The sequence below is a fragment of the Cetorhinus maximus genome, chromosome 7 (genome assembly GCF_964194155.1).
Source record: "Cetorhinus maximus chromosome 7, sCetMax3.hap1.1, whole genome shotgun sequence".
Taxonomy (NCBI): domain Eukaryota; kingdom Metazoa; phylum Chordata; class Chondrichthyes; order Lamniformes; family Cetorhinidae; genus Cetorhinus; species Cetorhinus maximus.
The window spans coordinates 137,288,863-137,315,138 of record NC_135885.1 but is presented as its reverse complement, the minus strand read 5'-3'; the positions used below and the strand labels follow the sequence as shown (position 1 = coordinate 137,315,138).

Sequence of the window (26,276 nt, the reverse complement as noted above, 5' to 3'; positions counted from 1 at the left end):
GATGAGGTAGAAAAAGTGGTTTGTGCGAATGTCGAGAAATTGGAAAGCCTGTTATCGAAGATTAGCAGGAATTGGACAAGAGCTACTGATGGACAGAGAGAGATGTGAGAGTTAGTGTATGGTGCAGGATGTGGGAAAGGAGAGTTTTGGTAGGAGTCAGGTATATTACACCAATAAGACAAATTATAGGAGGAGGGTGAGGATGTCATGGTTAATGTAATACATAAGATATTATGTATCTGTTCCCAATGTCCTCAATTACATGGGAATCATTGCAGTTCTTTGATATTTTCAATATTTATATAAAAATTAGACCTGAAATTAGACAATTTCAGTCATTCTGGCCAATATTGAGGGGCCTGAATTTCATGCTCCCCCACTGGGGAGTTTTTAGGCTGGGTGGGGGGGCAGGGGGGAGCCTGAAATAGAAGGAACGGGCTTCCTTCCCATGTGCCCTGACTGTGTAACGAATTTACCCTGGGGTGGTCAAGGCCTCAGACGGGCCACCCGCCCTTGCCCAAATTCAGGCTCTTATTGGCCACTTAAGGGCCGTTTCCCGCCCAGCCTCAGTTTTAAGGCTGGCAGGAGAATTTCCTAGCATGGGGGGAGCCTGAGCTTAGGCCGTGGGCAGGAAGAAGGAGAGGGCGGCCACCATCAGAAGCCCCCTTCTGACTTTAGGCACCCACCCCCTCCTTAAGGTCCGGTGGCCACTGGAACTCCCTCCTCCACCCAGGCCTCTCCCACATCACCCCAATCAGCCAGTTCACAGCACCCCCAGGCCTTCCCTATCCTCCCCGACCTGGGACCCTGAAAACTTTCCATCCAGTCCCAGGACTTAGGCTCTGTCATCTTCATGCACTTCCTCTTCTATCTACTGCAGCTCCTGTCACTGCAGGGACCAGAGAGCTGCTGGCCAATCAGATTAGCCAGCAGCTCTCTAAGACGGGTCTTCCTTCTGAGTGAGGGGCGGAGGTCCCACCTACAGCCTATTGATGCCCATTCGAGCATGAAATGGCTGCGGGGCAGGTAGAGTCGGCAAGGATATGTTCCCCACTGACTTTTCGGGTGGCAGGATAGGAATCCCCACCATCCAAAATATCCTGGCTATGGGGCTTCCTCATCTCCCATTCATACAATGGGAAGTGCAGTGAGAGTTAAACACAGATACAGCTGAGGAAAACACTATCAATTTGAGAAGGGGGTAATTGTTTTTATTTTATAAATGTAAAGTAGGAAACCAAAATAACCATCAGTTTTTGAGGTAAACAAAAATGAAATATAATTTGGAATTACTTTTTCTCCATTAGTTTCAGCCGTCTAAAGCTGGATTGAATTCTAAATTAAGAGAACACCTGAACTTAGCATGAGTGTTCCCCACATTCGACAAGGGAAGCTCGAGCGTCCTCTGCCTCAGATTTCCCCACTACACACCACCCCTCTCCCTGCAACAGTTACTGTTCCAAACTCCCTCCCCCCTTGGCTGCCTAACTTGCTGGAACAGTTTTCATTGGTCGCTGCCACAGGATTGCCCAGTTCCACCCACTGGCCTCCACGTCATCCATGTCTTCTTTGGGCAACTGTTGGCACCAGGAATTTGAAATAAGGCATGGGAACTAAAGCCTCCCAGGCCCCGCACTGTGGGGGAATCACATGGATCGACATGCATATTCTGCCCCCGCAAGTTGGATTTACACCCCAGGTTAAAACTGCGGCTTTCATTCTTATATTCATTTCAGTTCAGAGCATGGAGATACTTATTAATTAGAGATACTAAGTTAGAACCATAGAACCAAAGAAAAGTTATGGCACAGAAAGAGGCCATTCAGCCCATAATCTCTGCACTGGCCATAAAATCATACCTTCCAGCACCTGGTCCATAGCCTTGCAGATTACAGCACTTCAGGTGCAAATCCAGGTATATTTTAAATGAGTTGAGGTTTTCTGCCTCCACCACCACACCAGGCAGTGAATTCCAGACACCCACAACCCTCTGGGTGAAGAAGTTTTTCCTCATGTCCCCTCTAATCCTCCCACCAGTTACCTTAAATTTGTGCCTCCTGGTAAATGACCTCTCCGCTAGGGAAAACAGGTCTCCTCTGTCTATTCTATCTAGGCCTCTCATCATCTTGTACACCTCAATTAAGTCACACCCCAATCTCCTCTGTTCTAAGGAAAACAACCCTAGCCTATCCAATCTTTCCTCATCGAAGCTGAGTAATATTAGATGCTCTTTAAGGGAAAGCTACATGAGTACATGAGGGATAAAGGACTAGAGGGATATACTGGGTAGGATTAGATGAAGTAAGATGGAAGGAGACTTGTGTGGAGCATAAACATTGGCAAAGATCAGGTAGGCCAAATGGTCTGTGAGATCTGGGTTTCCTAATGTACTTAGTGTCCCAAATTCTACTATTTTGCATTGATAAGTTTTAAGCAGTGGTTGCCTATCATAATGGATAAAACATTGACTCCAGTTGGTGGTAAGGAAAATATTTCTCATTGCCTGATCATCATGATTAGAGTCCTGCATAATAAGGAAATGACAGGGATGTGATCCGAAAAAGAAAAAAGTATTTTTCCACAAGGATAAGAGGCCACTTTACTTTTCCCTAATTACCATTGATTTTGAAAAGGTAAAACTTGTTGACTGGATGATAAATCCCTTCATGGCCTCGGTAACCCATTCTGGTCTTTAATGTAAAACCAATACCAAACTAAAAGGGAGTTTTGTGGGCTTCTCTTGTGAAACACTTCACAAGATAGGGAAGTAGCAGCAGTAACCATAGCAACATTCAGGCCTTTCATTGCATTTTATGTTTTCATCTCCCTTGTGATTGCTGCATCATTGGAAGTGGCTTCTTAGTGTGGAGTTTCCACTGGGGGCATAATTGGCAAAATGCACTCGGAGTGCCCTGGGTACTGCACCAGCTTTGCCATGGTGAAGTTACACTGAAGTTTCCACACAAATATATAGGCTAGGATTTCCCCCGTCCCCCCATTGGTGGGGGGGAAGGTTGAAGAGCGGGTGCGCAGAGGCGCGCCTCCGATTGGCATCCCCGATCGAGGGCACGCCGTCATTTTATGTGGGCAGGCCAATTAAGGCCCGCCCAGCGTGACGTCTGCATGGAAGCGATATGTGCTCCCTGTACAGGCGGGAGGGGCGTGGGGGCGGGGGGAGGGTGGAATTCCCTAAACCCGAGAGTGGGGTCTTTTGCACATGCACACGAAAGAGTGCACTCATCTCCTTGAGGCTAAGTGCTGCCTCAGGGAGATTGGCTGCACATTGAAAAATATTATAAATAGGAAAAATACAATCCTTGACATGTTCCCTCATGTTACACTGTCACATGAGTTGGGACATGTCCATGACTTTTAAAAACTCTTTAATTAAATTTTTAAAAACCTACATGAAACCTTGTCCTGCCCGTGGATGAGGTTTTGTGCTTTTTCTAATGCCCGCCAGGGCTCCTGGTCTTCCCACCAACCTTAAGGTTGGACAGGCAGATCCATTAATTAGTTTAATTACTCTGTCAATTGCCTCAATTGGAAAATTTAAATTGGGCACGGTGACGTCGGGAGTTCCGCCCAACATCACCGCGCATCATTTTACACATCGGCGAGCAGGCCCCATCCCCCCGCTCGGCGACGGGAAAATCCTGGTCATTAGCAAAAACTCGAATATAAATTCTCCCATGAATTAGGATTGGAATGATGAGGAGAGACCTGAGGCTTATGTGAAGCATAAATGCCAGCATAGAGCAATTGGACCGAGTGGTCAGTTTCTGTGTTGTAATCCCGATGTAATGGATCAGACTCATTAAGCAATGGAACATAATTGATTCATGCCTGGAACAGAATCCTCCAGCATGACAAAGAGTGAGATTGCCAGGAAATGAGCCATTTTTCAACTTTTTTAGCAGGACAGCTCAATTGACTGCTTTTAATGCTTTTGGTCTTACGTTTTAATTGTCTTCAGTTGTCCGCTGCCTTCTATTAACTAATTACTGCAACAGAGCAGAATACACCACTGCAGTTTGAATTAGCTTCTGGTCACAGGTCTTATGCAGTAGGGGCAGATCAATTCAACTTCTTTAATTATAGAACCAGCAGGAGAAAGAAACCTGGATCAGGTTTCAACTGACTGCTGGTCACTGCAGGAACAGGTGATTAACGTCTATTGTTTCTTTACTTCTCGCATTTGGCAAACACGCTAAATACTGTCGAGGCTGGAAATCGGAAATAAAAACAGAAAATGTTGGAAATGTTCAGCAGGTCAGACAGCATCTGCGAGGAGGGAAACAGAGTTAACATTTCAAGTCAAAGACTCTTCATCAGAACAGCCTCTACCCCGCCAACTGGTTTGTCATTTTATGTGTCCTATCCTCCGCCCTATCACAGACCTTGCCTTTTGCTCTTTTTCCACCCTGCACCATTTGGCCTACTTTAAAACCTATTACGTTTCTAACTTTTCCCAGTTCTGACGAAAGGCCGCAGACCTGAAACGTTGACACTGTCCCCCCTCTTCACAGATGCTGCCAGACCTGCTGAGCATTTCCGCCATTTTCTGTTTTTATTTCAGATTTCCAGCATCCGCAGTATTTTGCTTTTGTCCAGGTGATTTGGTGACCACGGGTGCCTGTGAAATCATGAATCTGGACACAAGGTAGTGAGCACCGGGAACTGTTTTAGGCGAATGGATGATGTAAAAGATCGCAAACTCTCCAGTGTAAAGTGGATATGGATGTGGCTCATTTGCACTTAAATTTCTGCAATCTCCAGTGCTATTTTGTTCAATTCCCCCACAGAGTTATCTGATATCTGAAACTCCGTGCCCTTGTGTTTTATTTAATTAATGTATGGGTTTTACTGGTTAAAATAAACACAAAAGATGGTGAACCCTGAAAACAAGCACAAAGTGACAACAAAACAGTCAGGCAGTAAAAGGAGTGAAACAAGCCAGTTTACTTGTGCAGTTCATGCCATATTCCACAGACTGCACATACTGATTCTCATATACAACAATGCTGAAACATTTCCAAGGTTTTGCCAGGCACACACAAACGCTGGTACAGAGCATTTTTATAAACGCTATGCGCTTGCATGTTTCTTTCATTCTTATCCCGATTTAGTGCAACATTTTACAACAACTGTACACGTGATTCCATTAGTCAAGCTTGACACTTAATGGCTTAATGTGCAATTCTTTTTGGTCTTCTAATACAGTAATGTTGACCCTTTTTTTGCAACGTAACTGTACAATGATTTTTCGAAGTATATATATGTACACACATGTCAGTTTGTCCCGTACGGCAACTCAATGCAGCAGAAACAGTGTAAAAATGAACTCATGCAATGGCAGTGCACAGGTGATTTTACATATAATTACAGCTTCACATTATTGTCTTAAAAAAAAAACAAGGACGATCAGGGAGTCAACACCGCAAGTGCAAAGTATTATAAATAATGCTGTCAAAGGCCCATTTGTTGTGTTCAATAATGCATAAAACAGGCAAACAAGCACAGAAGAGGAATACATTTGAAGTGTAGGAAAAGCAATTATAGGTCCCATTGATGTTCCAGAAGGAAAACGTACAGGATAATCCACACAGACAAAAACAGGGGCTACGTTCAATCCTTGTGCTGGGTTAGCTGTTCTCAATTAGCATGGATGGGTCTAAAATTGATAACCGAAAAACCCACGCTGGAAATGAGAGAAAAGAGAAAACAGCCGGGACTGCCCTTCATGATGGATATTGGGAAGGTGGTGGTGTGGTGGTAGTATCACTGGACTTGTCATCCAGGCTAATGGCCTTGCGACATGGGTTCAAATCCCACCACGGCAGCTACTGGAATTTAGATTCAATTGATGAAATCTGGAATATAAAGCTAGTCTCAGTAATGGTGACTGTGAAACTATTGTCGATTGTTCTAAAAAAACCCATCTGGAAGGAAATCTGCCATCCTTACCTAGCCCGACCCACGTGTGACTCCAGGTCCACAGTACAGATCCACTCTGAAATGGCCTAGCAAGCTGGGCAATTAGGGATGGGAAACAAATGCAGGCCTTTCCAATGATGCTGACATCCCATGAAAGAAAATAGAAATTCAGGGTCTCTTGGAAGCTGTGCCTGTGTGCAGCATGAAGAATTTCGATAGAGTAACTAAGGAAAAACTGTCAGTAACCAGAGGATATAGATTGAAGTTAATTGATAAAAGAGACAGATGGAAGATGAGGAGGCTCTCCCTCCCCACGACCCCTGTAGAAAGCTATGGTGATCTGTAATTCAATGGTTAAAAAGGTGCTGGAAAGAAATTTAATGGTAACTTTCAAAAGGGATTTTGATAAATACTTGACAAGGGAAAAGAAAAAGCCAGAGTAATTAAAGGACAGTGGCACTAATTGGATAGCTCTTTCACAGAGATGGCATAGGCACAATGGGCCGAATGGTGTCCTGCTGTATGATTTTATGCTTCTATGAAGAACGGCAACTTAAGAGGTGGAAAAGGATTCCCTGTGCCGATCACTATCCAGTGAGGCCTGCCAGAAACTAAGCATTTACAGATCAGGCTAACTGTGATGCCTTCTATTACCAAAGAGCCAGATGGCACTCACTGCTTAGGCTAACATATCAAGAGGGACTGCTTAAGAGTTGTGCTGGGGAGCTGTTGGCTCACAGAGGGCTATATCCTGTCAAGGGAATCAGCACCTTCAGGACAGAAGTGGGGGGAAATAATATTAGAATCAGGATTTTTAAATTATCAAGAGACCACTAAATGACTAACTCTGCTTATTAATTTTGTTTGTCATTGGACAGAAATTACACAAATTAATTTAAATATATATATATATATTTAAGTAAATAAGCATGTCTAGATCTAAGACAAAATAAATTTTAAAGGCGAGTAAAAATGAATTATTTATATTGGATGACATGATATAACCCCAAGACTATGATTTAACCTGCTGCTGAGCGTTTATATCGCATTCTACATGGGTACATTACCTTTCCAGATACCACCATAACATATTTCTTTCAATTTTTATGATGTCTATGCTCCATTTTGAACTTAAAATATCCTGAAGCGTACAAAAATGACTAATCTGGACAGACGTACTCCAGGAACAATATCTGAGAAATTCACTTGTGTTTTGAGATATAGTCCTTTAGTGTCAACCAGCAGTCCAAAATTATTATCATAGAAGTGACAGTGAGAAACCTCCAAACAACGACCCATGTGCGTAGCAGAATGTATTACCCAGGCTCAGAAATAATAATTTAGTTATTTTTGAGTAAGCCACCAACTAAAGTCTAGGGGGCTGGATTTCGTGGCCCCGCCTACTGCCAGGATCAACCGGTCCCGTCAGAAGTCAATGGACCTTTTAGGCCGGAAAATCCTGGCCTGAGATATATTAGGGGCAGGATTTTCCCCCCCGTCGGAAATTAAGGCCCGCCCAGCGTGACATCTGCACGGAAGTGCTTTGCGCTCCCTGTGCGGGCAGAGGGGGGGATTCCCTAAATCAAGAGTGCGCTCTTTCGAGCATGCGCACGAAAGAGCGACTCATCCTCCTGAGGCTAAGTGCTGCCTCAGGGAGATCAGCTCGACTGTACAAATTATTAAAAATAGAAAAAAAAATTCCCTGATATGTCCCCTCATGTGACACTGTCACATGAGTTGGGACATGTCCATAACTTTTTAAAAAACTTTAATTAAATTTTTAAAAACCTACTTGAAACTTCATTCTGCCTGTGGATGAGGTTTTGTGCTTTTTCTAAATCCCGCCAGGGCACCTGGCCTGCCCACCAACCTTAAGGTTGGACGGGCAGGTCCATTAATTACTCAATTGGCCATTGACAGGTCGGCGGGCGCACAGCTGATTTTGCTGAGCTCCCGCCTTCTTGAAAATTTAAATGGGGCGCGGTGACGTCGGGAGTTCCGCCCGACATCATCCCGCATGTCACTTTACGCGTCAGTGAGCGGGCCCGCCCCCCCCCCCCCCCCCCCCCCCCAGGCCCCCCCCCCCCCCCCTCCCCGCTCGCTGACGGGAAAATCCTGCCCAGTGGGTTCAACTCTCATACAAGGGTTTACACTCATGCTTTAGTTGGAGTACTGCAGGAGTGTTATATTGTTGAAAGTCCTGTCCTATTGGACATTAAACTGAGGTCCTGCCTGTCTCTATAAAAACAGACCATGTGGTGATCCATCTCATGCTATTTGTACAACTTCCTGTTGCATTATTGAAGAAAGAATTTTCATCGATAAAGCACCTTTCACAGTCTCAGGAAGTCACAAAGAACTCCACAGCCAATGAAGTAGTTTTGAAGTGTTGTAGGAAATGCAGCAACTATTTTACAGACAGCAAGCTCCCACAAACAGCAATGTGACAATGGCCAGATAATCTGATTTTTTGATGTCGATTGAGGAACAAATATCAGCCCAGACATTGGACCTACCCCCTGCTCTTCCTCAAAATGGTGCCTTGGGATCTTTAGTGTCATATCTTTTTTGAGAGACCCGGGCTGGGTTTTTTTAAATCAGGGGTCAGGAACCAGACAAGGGGGCTAGATTTAGGTCCGGACCCCGCACAGCGTGCTTTAGACACACCCACCATGGTTTTTAAAGTCGCAGACGATTAAAGGCCAGGGAGTGGGTTTGCCATCCTATCAGGGATGGTGGGAGGGTTTCTGAAGCTGGAGGGTCAAAGGTGGGGCCCTCCGGCACTCAGTGATTGGCAGCCCCGTTGACTGAATTGGGAGTCGACGATGTGAGGATGCAAAATAAAGCTACTTTTACGTTTTAAAATGCCATCGCTACCTGGCCATGATCATAGAGCGGTAATCACTCCAGGGGAAAGTTAGCAGTCACACCAAGGCCTGGCTGTCATTATGAGTTAGGAGTGGGGGGGGGGGTCCCTTGCTTGATCCATTGGACTAACACCCTTTGTCGTCCTGAACCCACCATGATGACCTGGACCACGTTCAGGCCAACGCCCGCATTGCTGATTGGAAATCTTGTCTCTTGTTTGTGGGCAGCTGATCCAACTCTGAGCCAGCTTCTTTCAAAATGGCTCAGCATCAGGAGCACGGCAGGGAACTGGCGTGAAAGCCAATAGTGTCAAAGTGCAAGGTCACCCACCTACGATCGGGCCTCTGACCTGTTTTAAAAATCCAGCCCCATGTTTCAGTGAAGATATCCTTTTTGAAGCACAGACATCACCTGCATTGCTGCTCACTCAATATCAGGTAGGAGGATCTCTCCCTGAACACAATGGGCAGAAGTGGTTTCCTGCTGAGAGCTACTCTCCCCATCCTCCTCCCACTTCCATCTTGTCCTGCTCTGCATGACCTCTGTCCATTCTCAAAGCCATACTGCCTTGCAAAGGGAATGGCTATGTACAACTTCAAACAATTGCAGAAAGTAGGTAACACTTGTAGAATCATAGCCACTGCTAGAACAAATCAATCAAAATCTAACGTGTGAGTAATGATGGTGGAGGAGGAGGGCGGTCCTTCCTGCTGCTGAATACATGTTCAGCTCTGCACAGTTAAGAGAGGATATCTGGGGGAGTATTGCTCCAAAATGGCATTGCTGGTGTCAAGTCATTGCAGCACACTGATTGACACCTAGACCTGCCTGCTCTGTATATCTCTAGAGGACATTTTCTGCACACATGCTAATGCCTTCACCAATATGGCATCCAGCGCGATTCAACCTACAAATGTACATATACCCACCATGGACATCTTAAAACTCTAAGGTGGCAGTGGGAATGGGCACAAACAAGCCCCTTTGCTCCCTTGGTGTGTCAGTTTAATATCTCATCTGAAAGATGGCACCTCCGACAGTGTAGCACCCCCCAAGTAATTTACTAACCTAGATTTTGTGTCCAAAGTCTCTGGAGTGGGACTTGAACCCATGACCTCTGACTTAGAGGCAAGAGTGCTATCAACTGACAAAACTGCATTTGCCCATATAATAATCATAGGGCCTCAAAAGTAATTCATTGTGCAAAGTAATTAGCTCGATAAGTTGCCACATAAATGTGAATGATTTAAAGAATAACAACAAACATGAAGAAAAATTCCAAACCAATCTCAATTTTACCAAAGATGCCAGGTGTAGGAAATTAAACATAGAGCAGTCTGATCACAAAATAATTACTGTGGTCACTTTGCAATGGTTTTTCCAAAAGTCATCTGGTATGATGAAGGTGAAGAAAGAGTGAAATAAGAAGAAATATTCCACCATCATGATGTTCTAATAAGTTGATGTTTAATATTGTACACCTTGCTTATATTTTAAGTGTGGACATAATGGCCACACTCTAGGGAATATGACATGGCCTATTAGTACCAAAAACACTCGAGTCGAGCTCAGTCTTTCTCTTCAAAAAGTGCTGATTCAACATATCTATACACAGTTATCACAGAGAAGCTTAGTGAAAGATGACACGCGTGTGCGCTTTCAGTATTTTTGGTTACAGAAGCCTCACTTGGAATGTATACTGGACAATTCTTCATACAAATACATTTTTTTTGGAAGGAGAGGAGGCCATTCCATGTCCAAATTCCACACATTTTAATTTCTCAATGGTGGAAAAATCCATTTAATTCAAATACTGATTTGGCAGTTTACTCACTAGGTGCTGAGAGCAATTTACAGATTGCATTGGACAGTGTCACAATCCCAGAGTCTGAATTTAAATATATCAATGCTGCCAAGGTATTTTTTTCTAGAACAAGATTTGTCTTCAATTGCTTCTCTGTTTGGTTTTGTGTTAATTGCTAAGTTTGTCAAGAAGGATTTAGGCTGATCATTGAATGATTAGGATTCTTTTTAATGCCCCCTAACTTGTTTTAGTTGCCATGCTGATCATTCATAGATATTTCTTCGTAGGAAACAGGTGTGCAGTTGATGCCTGGGTACGGGTTCCATTGATCGCTAGTGAGAGTCAGTGATGAAAAAGTATGTTACTGGTACCAGTTCAAAGCAATAGAAGGGAAAGCTTCACGCAATGACTGCAGGCTTCACATTTTTACAACGACAACGCAGGCCCCAGCTCTCCCGATGTTCAGCGATGCTGCCTGTTGGAGGAGACACATAAATCAGTACATTTCGAGACTTTGAGAAGATCAGAAATATAGTTTATACATAATGTTCCCTCTAATTTTTCTTTGTTGTGCATTGTTCCTTCCCTTTAAGATTGCTGCAGGGCCACAACCTGTTTATACATAATAGCTTTTTAGGAGTCCAAAACAGTATAGCCTGTCCAAATATCACTGAACTAAACAATAGATATGAAAATACAATTCATTCATGATATTTAGAGACTGCTGGTTGTAAAGAAAACAGGGACAGTGGTCCGGAAGTTAACGTTGACATGAATCGCAGATAATTCTGTCTCTGTCCATGATTTTACTACTTACAAAATTAAAGTGTAAAGTCTGCATTAAAACAACAAATACAGAGATGTCATGGAACAGTGTTAAGCATATGTCCTCCAATATGATCACCATTGATTTTGAGAAGATACCTTTTGACGGAACAAAGATTGTGAAAGTAGACTCTTCAAACATCAGTATACAATGGTTGATATGATTGTATGAATTTCTGGTGCCTGCTATTTTAACAATAGTATTAGCTTGTTTATTTTAAATGTGTTAAAGTGATGGGAAAAAGAACTTTAATATATTTGAAGAGGCTTTAATTCAAAGGAACAAGTTTAACATTTAAGTGCCAATATTTTGAAGGCACATATCAAGCCATTATTGACTGAAGTTAAGTACAATTGAAGCCAGTGAAGGTATCTGTTCAAAACTAATCCATTAGGTTTTTCTTTTCCCAGAGCACTAATACTGTGCAAACTGTGATCAAAGAAGATGTTCAAAGAAGGTGCATTTGGTCTATCTGCATGTTCCTCTCTGAGTTGGTACAAACTCCATGTTCTCCTTGGCCACGTAACCAAACCACATTTAAAATATAGTTATCAGCACCGGGAGGGTATATTTGAAAGAAAGTACAATTTCCTTCTCAGCATACTTATCACATGTTGTTCACTAATTACAATATGCCGGTCTCACTCACTTTTGCACTGATCTGGGAATTCTCAGTCTTTGAATGCCAAGCAATGTAAAAAAGGATTTTGCCACTACAGCCTCTACCTCCCCTGGGAATCTCAGGCTTTTTCCTTGGGGTGAAGTGGGGGAGGGTTAGGGGAGTAAGGGTGGAAAAGAAGTGCTCCTGTTTGAAGCGGTCACAAGCAATCTAATCCCATTCAAAATGAAGCAGAAGCTATGGGCAGAATTTTACGGCCCCGTTTCGGTGGGGACGGAGCCATAAAATGCGGCGAGACATTCTAAACCTCATTGGCTTCAGCGGGAACGTAAAATCCCGCTGCCGTAAAATTTCATCCAATGTATCAGTGCCTAATTCCACCTGATTTTCCTCCCCTAGTTCAGGACAATGAGCAAGGATGTGCAGAAGGTTTTTGTTTCTTTGGCCAGAGACTTACCTATGTTGGGTGGGCTGGGCGGGAGGGGGCGGGGGCGGGCCCGTAGCCGATCGCTGCCCTTGATTAGCTGCGCGCCGCCATTTTATGTGGGTGGGCCAATTACGGCCCGACCGTCATGACGCGCAGCCTGTAGCGCCCAGCGCTACCTGTGTGGGTGGGGGGAGGGGGGAGAGTCAGGGCCTGCGTACGCACGAAAGAGCGCAGCACGGAGCTGCCTCAGGGAGATTAAGTACGTAATGAAATTTTTTAATAAAGAAAGAGAAAAATTATTTAGACGTGTCCCCTCATGTGACAGTGTCACATGAGCTGGGATATGTTTGTCCATTTAGCAAAATTTATTTATTGATTTTATTAAACTTTCAGGAAACCTCATCCCGCCTGTGGATGAGGTTTCCTGAAAAACACGAAGGCCTCTTGGGCTCTTTGCCTGCCCGCCGACCTTAACTTTTGATGGGCAGCGCTGTTAATTATCTAAATTTCTTTCCTAATGGCCTTAACAGCCATTGACAGTTTGGCAGGTGCGCAGCTGACGCCAGCGCCGCCCGCCAAACAAAATATCTAAACGACGTGCGATACCGTCGGGATGCACGCCCAATGTCATCGCGCGTCATTTTGTGCATGGCCGTGTTGGGCCCGCCCCTGCACGCTGATGGCAATATTCTGGCCTTTGTTTCATGGGATGCGGGCATCGCTAACCATGCCAGTATTTGTTGCCCATCCCTAATTGCCCTTGAACTGAGTGACTTGCTAGGTCATTTCAGAGGGCAGTTAAGAGCCAACCACATTACTCTGGATCTGGGGCCATATGCAGGCCAGGCTGGGTAAGGAGGGCAGATTTCCTTCCCTGAAGGACCTTAATGAAGATGGGTTTTGGCAACAATTGATGATAGTTGTCATAGTAACCATTGCTGAGACTCGCTTTCAATTCGATAATTATTAATTGAATTCAAATTCCCCCATGGTGGGCTTTGAATCCCTATCTCCAAAGAGCCTGGATCTCTGGATTACTAGCCCAGTGACATTACCACTACAGAGAAAATATAAAAGATCGAAGATAAAATATGTTCAATCTTGTATGTAGCTCCACTCGGATTGGAGGATCTCAGAGTCAGTGGGTGGAAAGGATTGAAGGATATAAGTACATTTGTTTGTACCTGAGGGTGTGGGCCTGCTGTAAGATAACAGGCCTCGATAACCGGTGGCTATTTGCATTGCTGAAGGTCCCTCTGATGGTGAGATTTCCACCCCAATTCCGGGCACAGGACCTACCAAGGGAAGTTAGACCCATTCAATTTATCTGAACCGTGATATACAGGTGGGTTCAGGTCCTTCCAGGTAGAGCTTATTTAATTTCTTTTGTCACTTTCAAATGTACAGGATCATGTATTTTACTCATATGGACAAATCAACATACAAGAGAAACCACAGGCAGGAAAGGATCCAACCGATCCATTAACTCTGCCCCGCTCCGTCAGCTTAATCCTCTGGGAGAGGCAAAAAGTTAGGAAAAAAACACAGGTCTAATAGGGGAAAATTCTTCTGCAACTTCCTCTGTTGATTGAAACTAGGCCAAGAAATCACCAGATGGTTTGCTTTGTCTTAAGAGAGTAACTTATCCTTCCTTGTGGAAAAAATTCAATGCACTTGATGAAAATGATTCAGGTTCTTTAACATGGCAATGAAGTCAAGTTCAGACTGTTCCGTAACCTTTGAATCAACCTACCAAGGTAATTTAAAGGAAAATCCTCAGGTTTGCTTTGAGTCCAATGTGACTCTTCCTCGGGACTAGAGAGAGGTAGGAATGTGATGGGTTTTATGCTTTTGGTTTTATGCCCTCTTAACCTATCCCTGACCTTCCCTTTTGTTCTACCTGACCCTCCCCGTTCTTTAAAAAACATAAAACCCATCCACATTGCTACCTCTCTCCAGTTCCGAGGAAGGGTCATATTGGACTCCAGACATTAACTCGGTTTCTTCCTCCACAGATGCTGCCAGACCTGCTGGGTTTTCCCAGCGCTTTCTGTTTTTATTTCAGGTTTCCAGCATCCGCGCAATTTTGTTTTATCTCAGGGCTAGGATTTTACCTGTGGCGGGTGGGCTGGGCAGAAGCGGGCAGGATCTGCTGCCCGCGATCGGCTCCACACCGCCATTTTACACGGGCCCAGTATAAATCGCGGCTCCCGAGATTGGCGGGAAGGGACGGGAGGCCAATGACCACTGGGTCCAATGTTCGACCCGGCGGCATATTCAAAAACGGCGCAGGCAGACGTCCAGAGGCTGCCACTCATGTCGGACAGGAGGATGTCGGATAGCGTCCTTGGAGAGCAGGCCAGGCGGGAGGGCAGGTGGACGGGGCAGTCGGCCCCGAGGTTTTCGGACGTGTGCCTCGATGCCCTCCTCGAGGACGTGGCAGTACGCCGCGAGATCCTTGTGCCAAGGGACAGGAGGATGAGGCCCCCCCGCAACATAACAAAACATGCCTGGGAGGAGGTGGCGGAATGGGTCAGCTCCCACGATGTGGTGAGATGCACCTGGGTACAGTGCCGCAAGCGGTTTAATGATCTCTTGCAATCGGGAAGAGTGAGTACCGTGTTGGCATGGGTCACGTAGCACAACAGTTAGGTTGCCCCCCCACCGCCCACCCACTCAGAATTTTGTTTTTGAGTTCATTCATTCACGGGACGTGGCCTTCGCTGGCTGGGCCAGCATTTATTTCCCATCCCTAGTTGCCCCTGAGAGGGTGGTGCTGAGCTGCCTTCTATATCTGCTGCATGTGGTACAGGAACACCCACAGTGCTGTTTGGGGGCAAGTTCCAGGATTTCGACCTAGCCACAGTGTTGGAGCGCTGAAACATTTCAAAGTCAGGCTGCTGAGTGACTTGGAGGGGAACTTCCATGTAGCAGTGTACCCATCTAACTGCTGCCCTTGTCCTTCTAGGTGGTAGTGTTCATGGATTTGGAAGGTCTTAGAGTATGAGTGGCATTTGTGATGGAGGCAGCATCTGGGCAAGGGGGTCAGCTCTGGCCGCTTGGAATTAGTGTATCGGGGCTCCAGGGTCACGAATTGGATGAGTCCTGCAATGTTTCTCTCAGGTGGGGTTGGCCAGGCTGCAATGTACAGGGTGGACTAATCATTAATGCTGAGAAGCTGTGGACTGTTGGAGGGCAGCCCCGCCTTCTCATCATGACCAAATATGAGCAGGAGGCTCTCAAGCTGGAGTGGCGCCATGTGCCCAGGTCAACCAGCCGCGGTGAGGTTGGGATGCCACTGGGAGGTAAGAGTGCTGTGCACTGAGGTCACAATATCTGTCAGTGCAAACAGTCCACTGTTGACTGTACATTGATTTCAGCATCCAACTTGGGCTGCCTGTTAATAATGGAAGGAGGAGCGCACCCTGATCTGGGTGCCAGGCATGCACATTAACAGTGTAATGACTTCTACTAATGAAATGTCCTTGTTCTTCCTTCCAGCCTCTCCAGAGCACGCCCGGATTCAGGAGACAGAGGGACCGCCATTGACCCCTGAGGGCCCAGAAGATATAAACACACCAGCGTCACACCATCGCAGCCAGGCAGGCACCAGTGCAGTTACCAGCACCTCGGTGGGGATAAGATTGTCAGCTAGTATCTCGGTGCACAGCGGTGAGGGCACTTCACACTCACTTGAGGTGCAGGCGGAGACAGAGAGTGCCCAGGACGCCAGCACTCAGAGGACTGCTGGAGACCAGGAACATGCTCAGTCGGTGGCTGATGATGGGCCTCTGGAGTCGTCCCTGAGGCAGCAGATGCTGGGAGTCCAGCAGGGTGTGCGGGAGGATCTGGTGGAGATACATGAGGGAATGCGTGCCATGGTCTCCGTAATGGAGGAGTCCATGTGGAGCATGAGCAATGCAATGACCCTCATGGCCGAGCACACTGCCTCCCCCATGGAGAGAGTGGTGACTCTCATGGAGAGGCTGCTCCAGGAGAACAATCAGGGCTTCCTGGGGATGCGCTTGGACCTGCAAGCCCTCACACCGGCAATGACCTCAGGTGGTCACTGTCAGTGTGGGAGATGGATTGGGCACCCAGTATCCCAGCTCGGTGCCGATCCATTAATGGTGAGCAGGGAGGTCCAAAGCCATCACATGGGTGCACAAACTGCCTGTCGCCTCTGTGGGCTCCTCTCAGGGTGCTCTGGATGACAGCTGCAGCTCCTCTGCCCCTCTGCCAGTGATCGTTGCATCTGATGAGCCTGCAGCGACTGGGGAGATGCCAGCCATGCCACTGGCTGCTCCCTCCCAGTCGGGGCCAGCACAGGCTCCATGGGCCAGAGAATGCCTGCCAAGGTCATCAAAGCCAACAGGATGGCAGAGGGTGCAGGCTGTCTCCAATGCCGGTGCCAGTGAGGAGGGAGCACCTAGACGCAGCACTCGTAAGCGTAAACCACCTTAATCACAACACGGGCTTATCACTGGTGGTTTTCTTTTGCCCCACGTTTAAGTTGTTTTTAAGTAGGTGTGCTGTTCAACACCTTTTAATAGACTTTGAATTCTGTATGCAAGTTGACAATCATTAAATCTTTTGGTTCTCAACAAGCCTCCGGGTTCTTCATTAGTTCTGCAGATGAAGGGGAACCCAGGATGTTATGAGTGACTTGTTTGTTATTGAGCTTCATTGAAAATGCACATAGTTAATGTTGCTGACCAGGCAAACGTTGCTCTCAGGTATAGAGTATGGAGCCTGCAGCCCTGGCATGTGTTGATGATTCATCTTTGGTGTGCTAGCTGAAGGAGTGTTGGATCAGAGCCTCCCAGATGTCCCTGCATCCCTGGAGGTTGCTTGGATCAGCGTCTACGCCCTCAGTGTTCTCCAGACCATGCTCGTCCTCAGACTCACTACTGGACTCATTGTCTGCAGCCAGGGCATCTATGTCTACATTTTCTTCCTCCACTGCGTCCCCCCTCTCCAGTGCCAGATTGTGGAGAGCGCAGCATGCAACCACGATCAGCGACACACGATCTGGGGGGTATTGGAGTGCGCACCCTTAATGGTCCAGGCATCGGAAGCGCATCTTGAGAAGACCGGTGGTTCTCTCTACCACAGCCCTTGTGGTGCCCTGGCTCCTATTGTAGCGCTGCTCGGCCTCTGTTCTTGGCTGGCAGAGGGGCGTCATGAGTCCCCTTTTGAAGGGATAGCCCTTGTCACCCAGCAGCCATCCATCCAGCCAGGCTGGAGCACTGAAGAGCCTCGGCACCTGGGAGTATCTCAGGATGTAAGCGTCATGGGAGCTGCCTGGGTGCCTTGCACAGACTTGTAGAATCTGCGTCCTATGATCACACACTATCTGCACTTTCATGGAGTGGAAGCCCTTCCTGTTGACGAAGGCACCCGACTGACCCGCTGGCGCCTTTATGGCCACATGTGTGCAGTCTATAGCACCCTGGATGCGGGGGAAGCCAGCAATGGCTGCGAAGCCTCTGGCTCGCTCTGCCTGGCTGGCCTCATCCATGCGGTAGTGAATGAAAGCCAATGCACGCCTGAACAGAGCATCTGTCACCAGCTTGACACAGCTGTGGACAGCTGATTGGGAGACTCCACAAAGTTCACCCATCAACCTCTGGAAAGAGCTGGAGGCATAGAAGTTGAGGGCAACCATGGCCTTCAGTGTGACTGGCATGGGATGTCCACCCACACTGTTGGAGCTGATCTCAGGGCCAATCATCTGACAGATGGAGGTCACTGTCTCCCTTGAGCGATGGAGCCTCCTTTGGCACTGCACCTCAGACATATTGAGGTAGCTGCATCGCCACCTATAAACCCTGGCAACAGGATAGCGACATCTTCTGCAGCTCCTTCCGCCGTGCACTTCCTGTTGGCCCTGCGCCCCTTGTGCCTGCGCCTGTCCTCCCACAGGTGGCTCCCCTGGAGGCTGAATATGGACTCCCGGCCTCCTCCCCCTTCTGGCCCCCTCTTCTTCCTCAGAGGAGGTGCCTCCAGTGGAGAGCACAATCCCCATTCCCAGGGTAAGGGAAGGCTGTCTGATACCTGCTAGGCCCCAAGTGTTATGATTCCTCCAGAGTCCTGAACTGAAGCCTGTTCTTTCTGTCCAAGCAGCTCTGAAGAGCATTGAAGTTGTCCTGTTCACACAAGCAAGTAGCAGTAAGTTAAAAACTAAAGTTATAAATACTCGCATTAGCGAGCCCACTTACCCCTCTTATCCTGCTCGTGGATGAGGTTTTTAAAAATGCAGCCTACCAGCCTGCCCATGCACGGGTGCAATGCACTGAAAATCGCACAGGCTGAGAAAAATCATTCTCAATTGCTGCCTCAAGGGCCTTAACTGGCCCGTTAATTAATAGCGGGTGCGCCTCGGAACTCATAGTGTGCCCGCCTTCCGAAATATTGCAATGGCACGCAGTGACGTCCGGACGCACGCCCGATGTCAGCGCGCGTCGTTTTACGTGTTGGCGTGTTGGGCCCGCCCCCGCATCCTATACAATGCGCTAGGTACAAACATTAAAATGGTTAGCCACTTAACTAACTGCTGACTAATTGCTGATCGGCCATGGGCAGGTGTCAGCTGTGGCTCAGTTCATAGCACCCTCGCCTTTGAGTCAGAATGTTGTGGGTTCATGTCCCACTCCAGGACTTTGAACAAAAAAAAAGAAAAACTGTGAATGTACTCAAAAGAGTTACATTACTAATTAACCACTCTTGTACTTGGATAGCTAAATCCAGAATAGGAATCTAGCCCGAACCTCATTTCTAACTTACATGGTACTTTCCAAAGTTGGCATTGGTCTAGAAGTTCAACTGTTCCAAAATTAAAAAGCTACAGCATAAATGTCAAAAATGTTTCATCCTTTCCTTGTTATGCTGACAATTTTTTGCACTGAATTCTCTTGCTGATGAGGGTGATCGGATTGGTGCTGAGATATCTCGCGTTCTCAGGTCAGATGTAAAACAATTATCTGCAGAGTAATGTTTGCCCAGACGCTAATTAAGAACAGCAACCTTTGCTGCACCAAGGTGACATTTCCCTTTCCCGACACCAACCATTCTGTCGATTGGCTGAGCAGCATTCCCAATTAATGCTGAATTAAGGGCAATATTGTGCTGTGCCTGTTTCTGCTGGGCAGTGGGCTGGGGTCTGAATTGAGGCATTGAATAATTAAAAATGGCAGTGTGCAAATAAATTGCACTAATAGATAATTAGATGTGCAACCCAGAACAAGCTAGCTTATCAGATTATCCCCTTTAAGGGCAAACATGTTGAAACTTTAATAGGGCAGGGATTCAAACCCACGCCTCCAAGGAGGAATCCTAGAATCTAAATCCAGCAACTTAGCCACACTGCCCTTTAAGAAGCACATCATCAACAGTGATTTAAATACATAGGGAGAAAGAACATCAGCACCTGTGAATATGTGTCCATAAAGTAATGACCTCATTATCTTTCACTGAATAATTGGCTTCAAATAAATTGGAACAAATGACCTGTTTTTGATTAAGGACTAATTAAGAGAGATGGCTTTAAATAAAGAAGCCAACATTCTGTAACCTACATTCTTGAAATAAAAAATATCAGAGGCAAAGAACGTCGATATTAAAAATGATTGCAGGGAGTCACAGCAATATACTGTGCTGTTTTGTTGTCAGGATACACATTTTGATCTTAGGTTTTACAAGGAAGCAAAACATTATAGTGAAGATCTACAAATGTAATTTAACTAGAGCGAGGGAATCTATATTTCTGGATTTCTGTCTATGTTTTTTTGTAAGTTAGCACCTGTAGAGGTGGCTTTTGAGTGACTGGAGATTATAACATTTAAGGTACAGGATGTAACAAAACTTGATATACTCGATCCTGCCTCAGGGCAGGGGCTGCACCCTGTTGGGAGATATTAACAGGTCTCACACATCAGTTCTAGGGGCAAAGGGAACAGCAGCCCATAGTGAGCCCAGGTGAATCCAGAAAGAAGGAGGCAGAAGGTTGCTGGCTTCACGCTGCTGGATAGATTGGAGCTAAGAGAAGCCCAGGGCAGTTATCAGCCCAGTGAAGCTGAAGCGAACAGAAGCCATGGGCTCTATGAAGCTAGCTGTTGGGGCAAAGTAAAGCCCACGAGCAGTGGGGTTCTGCTCAGGGTAGCTATAAAGCGAGAATCATGCCAGTAACTAGATGCTGGGGTGCAGCCTTATGAATCCAGCGGGATGCAGTCTCAGGAGAAGCTATTGAGCAACCATTTGCCTGGATGAGTGCAACTCCAACAGCACTCAAGAAGCTTAACACCACCCAGGATAAAGCAGCCATTTGATTGGCACCACATCACCCCCTCCACCACCAACACGCAGTGGCAGCAGTGTGTACCATCTACAAGATGCACTGCAGGAACTCTCCAAGGCTCCTTAGACAGCACCTTCCAAACACACAACCGCTACCATTTAGAAGGATAAGGGCAATAGACACATGGGAACACCACCACCTGGAAGTTCCCCTCCAAGTCACTCATCAGCCTGACTTGGAAATATACTACCATTTCTTCACTGTCACTGGGTCAAAAATCCTGGAACTACCCCCACAACAACACCGCACAGACTACAGCGGTTCAAGAAGGCAGCTCACCACCACCTTCTCAAGGACAATTAGGGATGGGCAATAAATACTGTCCTAGCCAGTGACACCCACATTCTATGAGCTAATTTTTTAAAAACTGGGAGTCAAGCAGTTCCTGGGGTGGTCTGAGTTGGAGTGGCTTTTGAGGAAAATCAGAGGCTAGATCTTGGAAAGAGAGGAGCTAAACGTCCTCAGGAAGATAGTTTTAAAGAGTTTTTGGGACTCACTGATGTCTGGGTGGTTTACTAAGAAAATTCGGGGGACCTTTCTTGGTTGTATCTGCCATTTAATGTACAAATTGAGGTGCGTACGATCATAGTTCACCTGTTAGTTCATGTTTATTCCATGTTAATTCTAGATGTTACATGTATACGATTGATAGTGTTAACTGTTTGCTTTGCTGACTTTTGTATAGTAAAAATTCTTCTTTTTCTTTAAAACCAAGGAATCTTGTAGCTTTTTTCTCGAAGTAAATGGTATTTCTAACTTAGTCAACTTTGAAGCAAAAGTCACTGGTCTCTAACTGTTCGTAACAAAATTTGGGGGTCTCATCCAGGACCATAACAAAATTTAGGGGTGGTCAGCCTGGGATTGTAAAATTAGTGCCCATGTTTATTATTCAACTACCTAAAGCCCCAGGCAGCAAACATTATCACGAGATAAATGGGAGAGGATATTGCAGCATTGAACTATATATATATTTTTTAAATTTCAATATGTTTAGTGACACTGTGAAGGTTGGTGTTATTTATTGTCCATCCCTGGTAGCTCTGAGAAGTTGGTGTTGAACGTTCTTATTGAGCTGCTGCAGTTTTTGTGATCCACAATGGTGCTTGCTAGCGAATTTTGAGTCAACTTGCACAGAGCATTGGACTGTGCGTTTTTTAAAATTTATTTGTTCATGGGATGTGGGTGTCGCTGGCTAGGCCATCATTTATTGTCCATCCCCCAAGAGGGCATTTTTTAAGAGTCAACCACAATGCTATGGGTCTGGAGTCACATGTAGGCCAGACCAGGTAAGGATGGCAGATTTCCTTCCCTAAGGGACATTAGTGAACCAGGTGGGTTTTGACAACAATCGACAATGATTTCATGGTGGTGGGATTTGAACCCAGGTTTCTGGAATACAGTGACAATGCCGCTATGTCATCACCTTCCCAGTGGCAAATTAAAATAATTCCAATTTATGCCTGCATGTGTGTAAGGGTATGCTTTTTTTGAAATTGGAGGTTGTCAAAGTTTTCACATGGCAATGACTGAAATTGGGTTTTCTGGTTCAAACCGAGGTAAGTGTCTAGTCTGTGCCCATTATAATATTCCACACATTTTGCATGGCTTCTTTGCAAGCCAAGAAGACATTTCACTGAAAGGTTTGAGTCCTGGTCCCAGAAATTGAAGACCAAATTCTAACTTAATGAGGCAATGACCACCTCGCCACATTTACAATCAGTTTTTACATCAACTGGAACTTGCCATGGCTTCTTCCACAGCATTTCCCAAATGCACGGCCTCTACCTCCTAGAAGGGCAACAGGAGCAGATACATGGCAACCCAACATCTGTAAGTTCCCTTTCAGATCACACACCATCCTGCCTTAGACATATATCATTCCTCATTGCCACTGGGTCAAAATCCTGGGAAACCCCATACCTGACAGCGCTGTGGGAGTAACTTCATAACATGGGCTGCAGTGGTTCAAGAAGAGAGCCCACCACCACACCTCAAGGAAATCTAAGGATGAGCAATAAACATCGGCCTTGCTAGCAATGCCCATATTGCAAGAATTATTTTAAATAAGACATGTTGATCTCAAACTCCTGGTGCCACACTAAAACTGTCCATAATGTAATTAACTCTAATCGGGATTGTCTCCCAGTCTCATGTAAATGTAAGCATGCAAAACTGTTAATGGGCAGTGGTCCTGTGGAGGTTACCAAATACTATTCTTCGCATTTGCTGTTAAGCGTTTTTTTCTCAACAGTAAAACCATAACAAAAGCAGCTGTTTAATTTGATACAACACTCTTTAGAATACAAATCAACCAATTTTCTGCAAAATATTGACACTTACTGAAGTATTTTGGTTTTTAAATGCACTGGTGGGAATATTCATTATTTAGTTTTATCGAGTCACAGGCGAACGACAAAGTTTTCCAAACTTATGCCATTCTGCTTTACAGAAACTTGATACCACCCAAATTCACCAGCATTTATAATCTGCAAATTCCATTTATATGAATATCTAGGTCAACATTTTTGATCTTTCCCAGTATAACTGTACAAATTGAAGGTAATTTTAACTGGAAGAGTTGATCCTACATTGTACCATTTTGTTCTATATTCGTGCAATTAATCAGTGAATCCGGCTTGCTGTTCCATGCCATGACTGACCCTACCCTCCCCGTCTCACCACCCCCTCTTCCTCACTTACCTAATTATGCTTCTTTTACCTAAAGCCAATGATTAATAGTGCACGTCATCAGCTAAGAATCATATTTCAGATTTATAAAAATCACTATTCCAAATAATGTTCTCTGCATTTAATCTCTCTGCTTAACCCTGTTTGCACAAATATTAGGATACAAGTCATCAGTTGGTCTTCAAAACCTAACCATTGTCTAAGATGTCTGTTTTAATCTATTATTCCTATTATCTGTGAAGACACTGAGTGCAGAAAAGATTCACAAGAATGGTTCCAGGGATGGGGAGCTTCAGTTTTGCGGATAGATTGGAGAAGTTGGGACTGTTTTCCTTGGAGAAAAGAAGGCTGAGGGGAGATTTGATAGAGGTATTCAAAATCATGGGTGGTCTAGATAGAGTAGATAGGGAGAAATGGTTCCCACTCGTGAGAGGATTGAGAACGAGAGGAAACAGATTTAAAGTAATTGGGGAAAGAAGCAAAAGCAGTGTGAGAGAAAACATTTTCACACAGCGGGAGGTTAAGGTCTGGAATGCACTACCTGAAAGTGTTATGGAGGCAAGTTCAACTAAGGCATTCAAAAGGGAATTAGGCTGCTATCTGAAAAGGAACAATGTTACGGGGAGAAGGCGGGAGAATGGAACAAAGAATTGTTCCATCGGAGAGCCTGCGCAAATATGAAGGGCTGATTGCCCCCCTTCTGCTCTGTAACAATTTGGTGAGACTGTGATTCGGCGCTAGTCTCTTTTAAAACAAAGTGAAATTTGAATGTAATTTTGTAACTCTTATGCCACAGAATTTATTTTTTAAAAAGAAAATGTATGTCTACCTATTTGTACCATACATACTTCCAGTCTTTAAATATTAAGAAAGGGTAAAGTCCTTCTCCAATTAAAATACATTCAATCAAAAGGAGATTTAGGAAGATTATTCAGTACTTAACAGCACAATAAAATTTTAAATATAACTTTGTCATAATCGATGACATTGATTGCTTCTGCATTATTACATTTAATAAAAGAATTAACTATTCCTTGAAAATACTATTCAAATAATGATTCAAGGTGAATTTATGCGTAACAATGACTCAAAAATAAACACTTCGAGGAACAAAAGGATTATTAAAGATCAGTGATTTTTAAAAATGATATCACTTATTACCTGTGTCCATTCATTAGCTTGTGGATCATATGATTCCATAGTGTTTAGATAGGTTTGTCCATCATATCCACCGACTGCATACAGTTTGTCTCCTAGGAGACAGACTCCAACAGCATCTCGGGGGACACTCACTGACGCTATTGTTGTCCAGGTATCAGTCTTTGGATCATATCTAACATGTGAAAATGGAGAAACACGTGATAAGGAAAATTGTTCCAGCACATGATCGTTGAGTGAATAAACAATACAGGTTATCCTTAACATGTTTGATTATTTTAATAATCTGTGTACAGGGATCAATAAATCTCTTTGGATTCCATGAGCTTTAATTTTAGCTTACAGTATCTTAAGTTGCACATTATCAAATGTCTGCTGGAAGTCCATATAAAGTACATCCATAGCCTATTACTTTAGTTACTCCCTCAAAAAATGTAATTAGGTTTGTTAGACATGACCTACTCTTTACAAATCCATGTTGGCTTGCTCTAATTAGTTAGAATTTCTCTAATTGCTCAGTCACTCTGCCCTTAATTATAGATCCTACTAACTTTCCCATGGCACACGGTAGATTATAAGGGGCTATACGTGCTCTGGTTGTGGCAAAATGTATGCTGTCATACAAAGATGGTTATTGTACATAAACTGTTCCCTGTTTCAGTGCAGTGCTTAATCAATTCGTATTTTTTGGAGAGAAGAAAATTCACATGGTGATATATATTCTCCCTCAGTAGTTGGCATGCTATGAGTGGGCTTTACTGTAGGCAACAGAGCTCCATGCACCTCATTTCAGGAGATCCCACCAAATTAAGCGCCACTCAGGCACTTAACTGGGCAGCAGTGGGCCTTCCCCTGGGATCAAGGACCCCGGAGGCAAAAGTCCCGCCCGCTAAGAGCTGCATGCCAATTAGAGGCCAGCAGCTTTACATTGTTCGGTGGCGCCATCAGTGAGGCAGTGTTGGCTTCCGGTAAAGCGCACACCCGAGGCCCAGGATCATCGAGGGATCCAGGCTGCAGGTGAGTGATGGCGGGAGGGGGATCATGGGGTGGGGGCCAGAGAGAGAGTTGGGAAGGGCTTGGCAGCAAGGGAATAGGGTTGGCTCTCCAAGGGCCCCCCTTTGCCGATATTGGGTCCCTTGGCCGGGCACTGAGGACCTTTGAACGAGGGACCCACTCCTGGATGCTCACAAGCAACCACAACACAGTTTGCTTTTTGGGCTTCCCGCATAGTGAAAGCCCAACATGTCATTTGGTAAATACCAGTAGCAGAGGAATGAGGCCCTTAAATTAATTTCCCACTTAAGTGCCTCAATTGACAATGGGGTGGGAAGGTTGTGCACCCACCTTCCCACCATGGACCTATTCGGGGTGAAGGTGGGAAAGTGGCAGGGTCATAGAGTTAAAGAGGTCTATAGCACAGAAAAAGGCCCTCGGCCCATCAAGTCTGTGCCGGTCAAACAAGTACCTAACTATTCTAATCCCATTTTCCAGCACTAGGCCCATTGGCCATGGCATCACAAGTGCACATCCAAATACTTCTTAAATGTTATGAGGGTATCTGCCTCTACCACCCTTTCAGGCAGTGAGTTCCAG

The 26,276-nt window shown here is 45.3% G+C and overlaps 1 protein-coding gene across 1 annotated transcript in view; it reads right to left on the bottom strand.

The window, feature by feature from the left end:
* LOC144683094 (kelch-like protein 1) overlaps positions 1-26,276 on the bottom strand; it is a 386,264-nt gene that overhangs the window by 54,559 nt on the left and 305,429 nt on the right. The window contains exon 10 of the mRNA XM_078546112.1: positions 24,687-24,858. Coding sequence (XP_078402238.1) covers positions 24,687-24,858 — 172 coding nt within the window. The remainder of the gene's footprint in view (positions 1-24,686; positions 24,859-26,276) is intronic.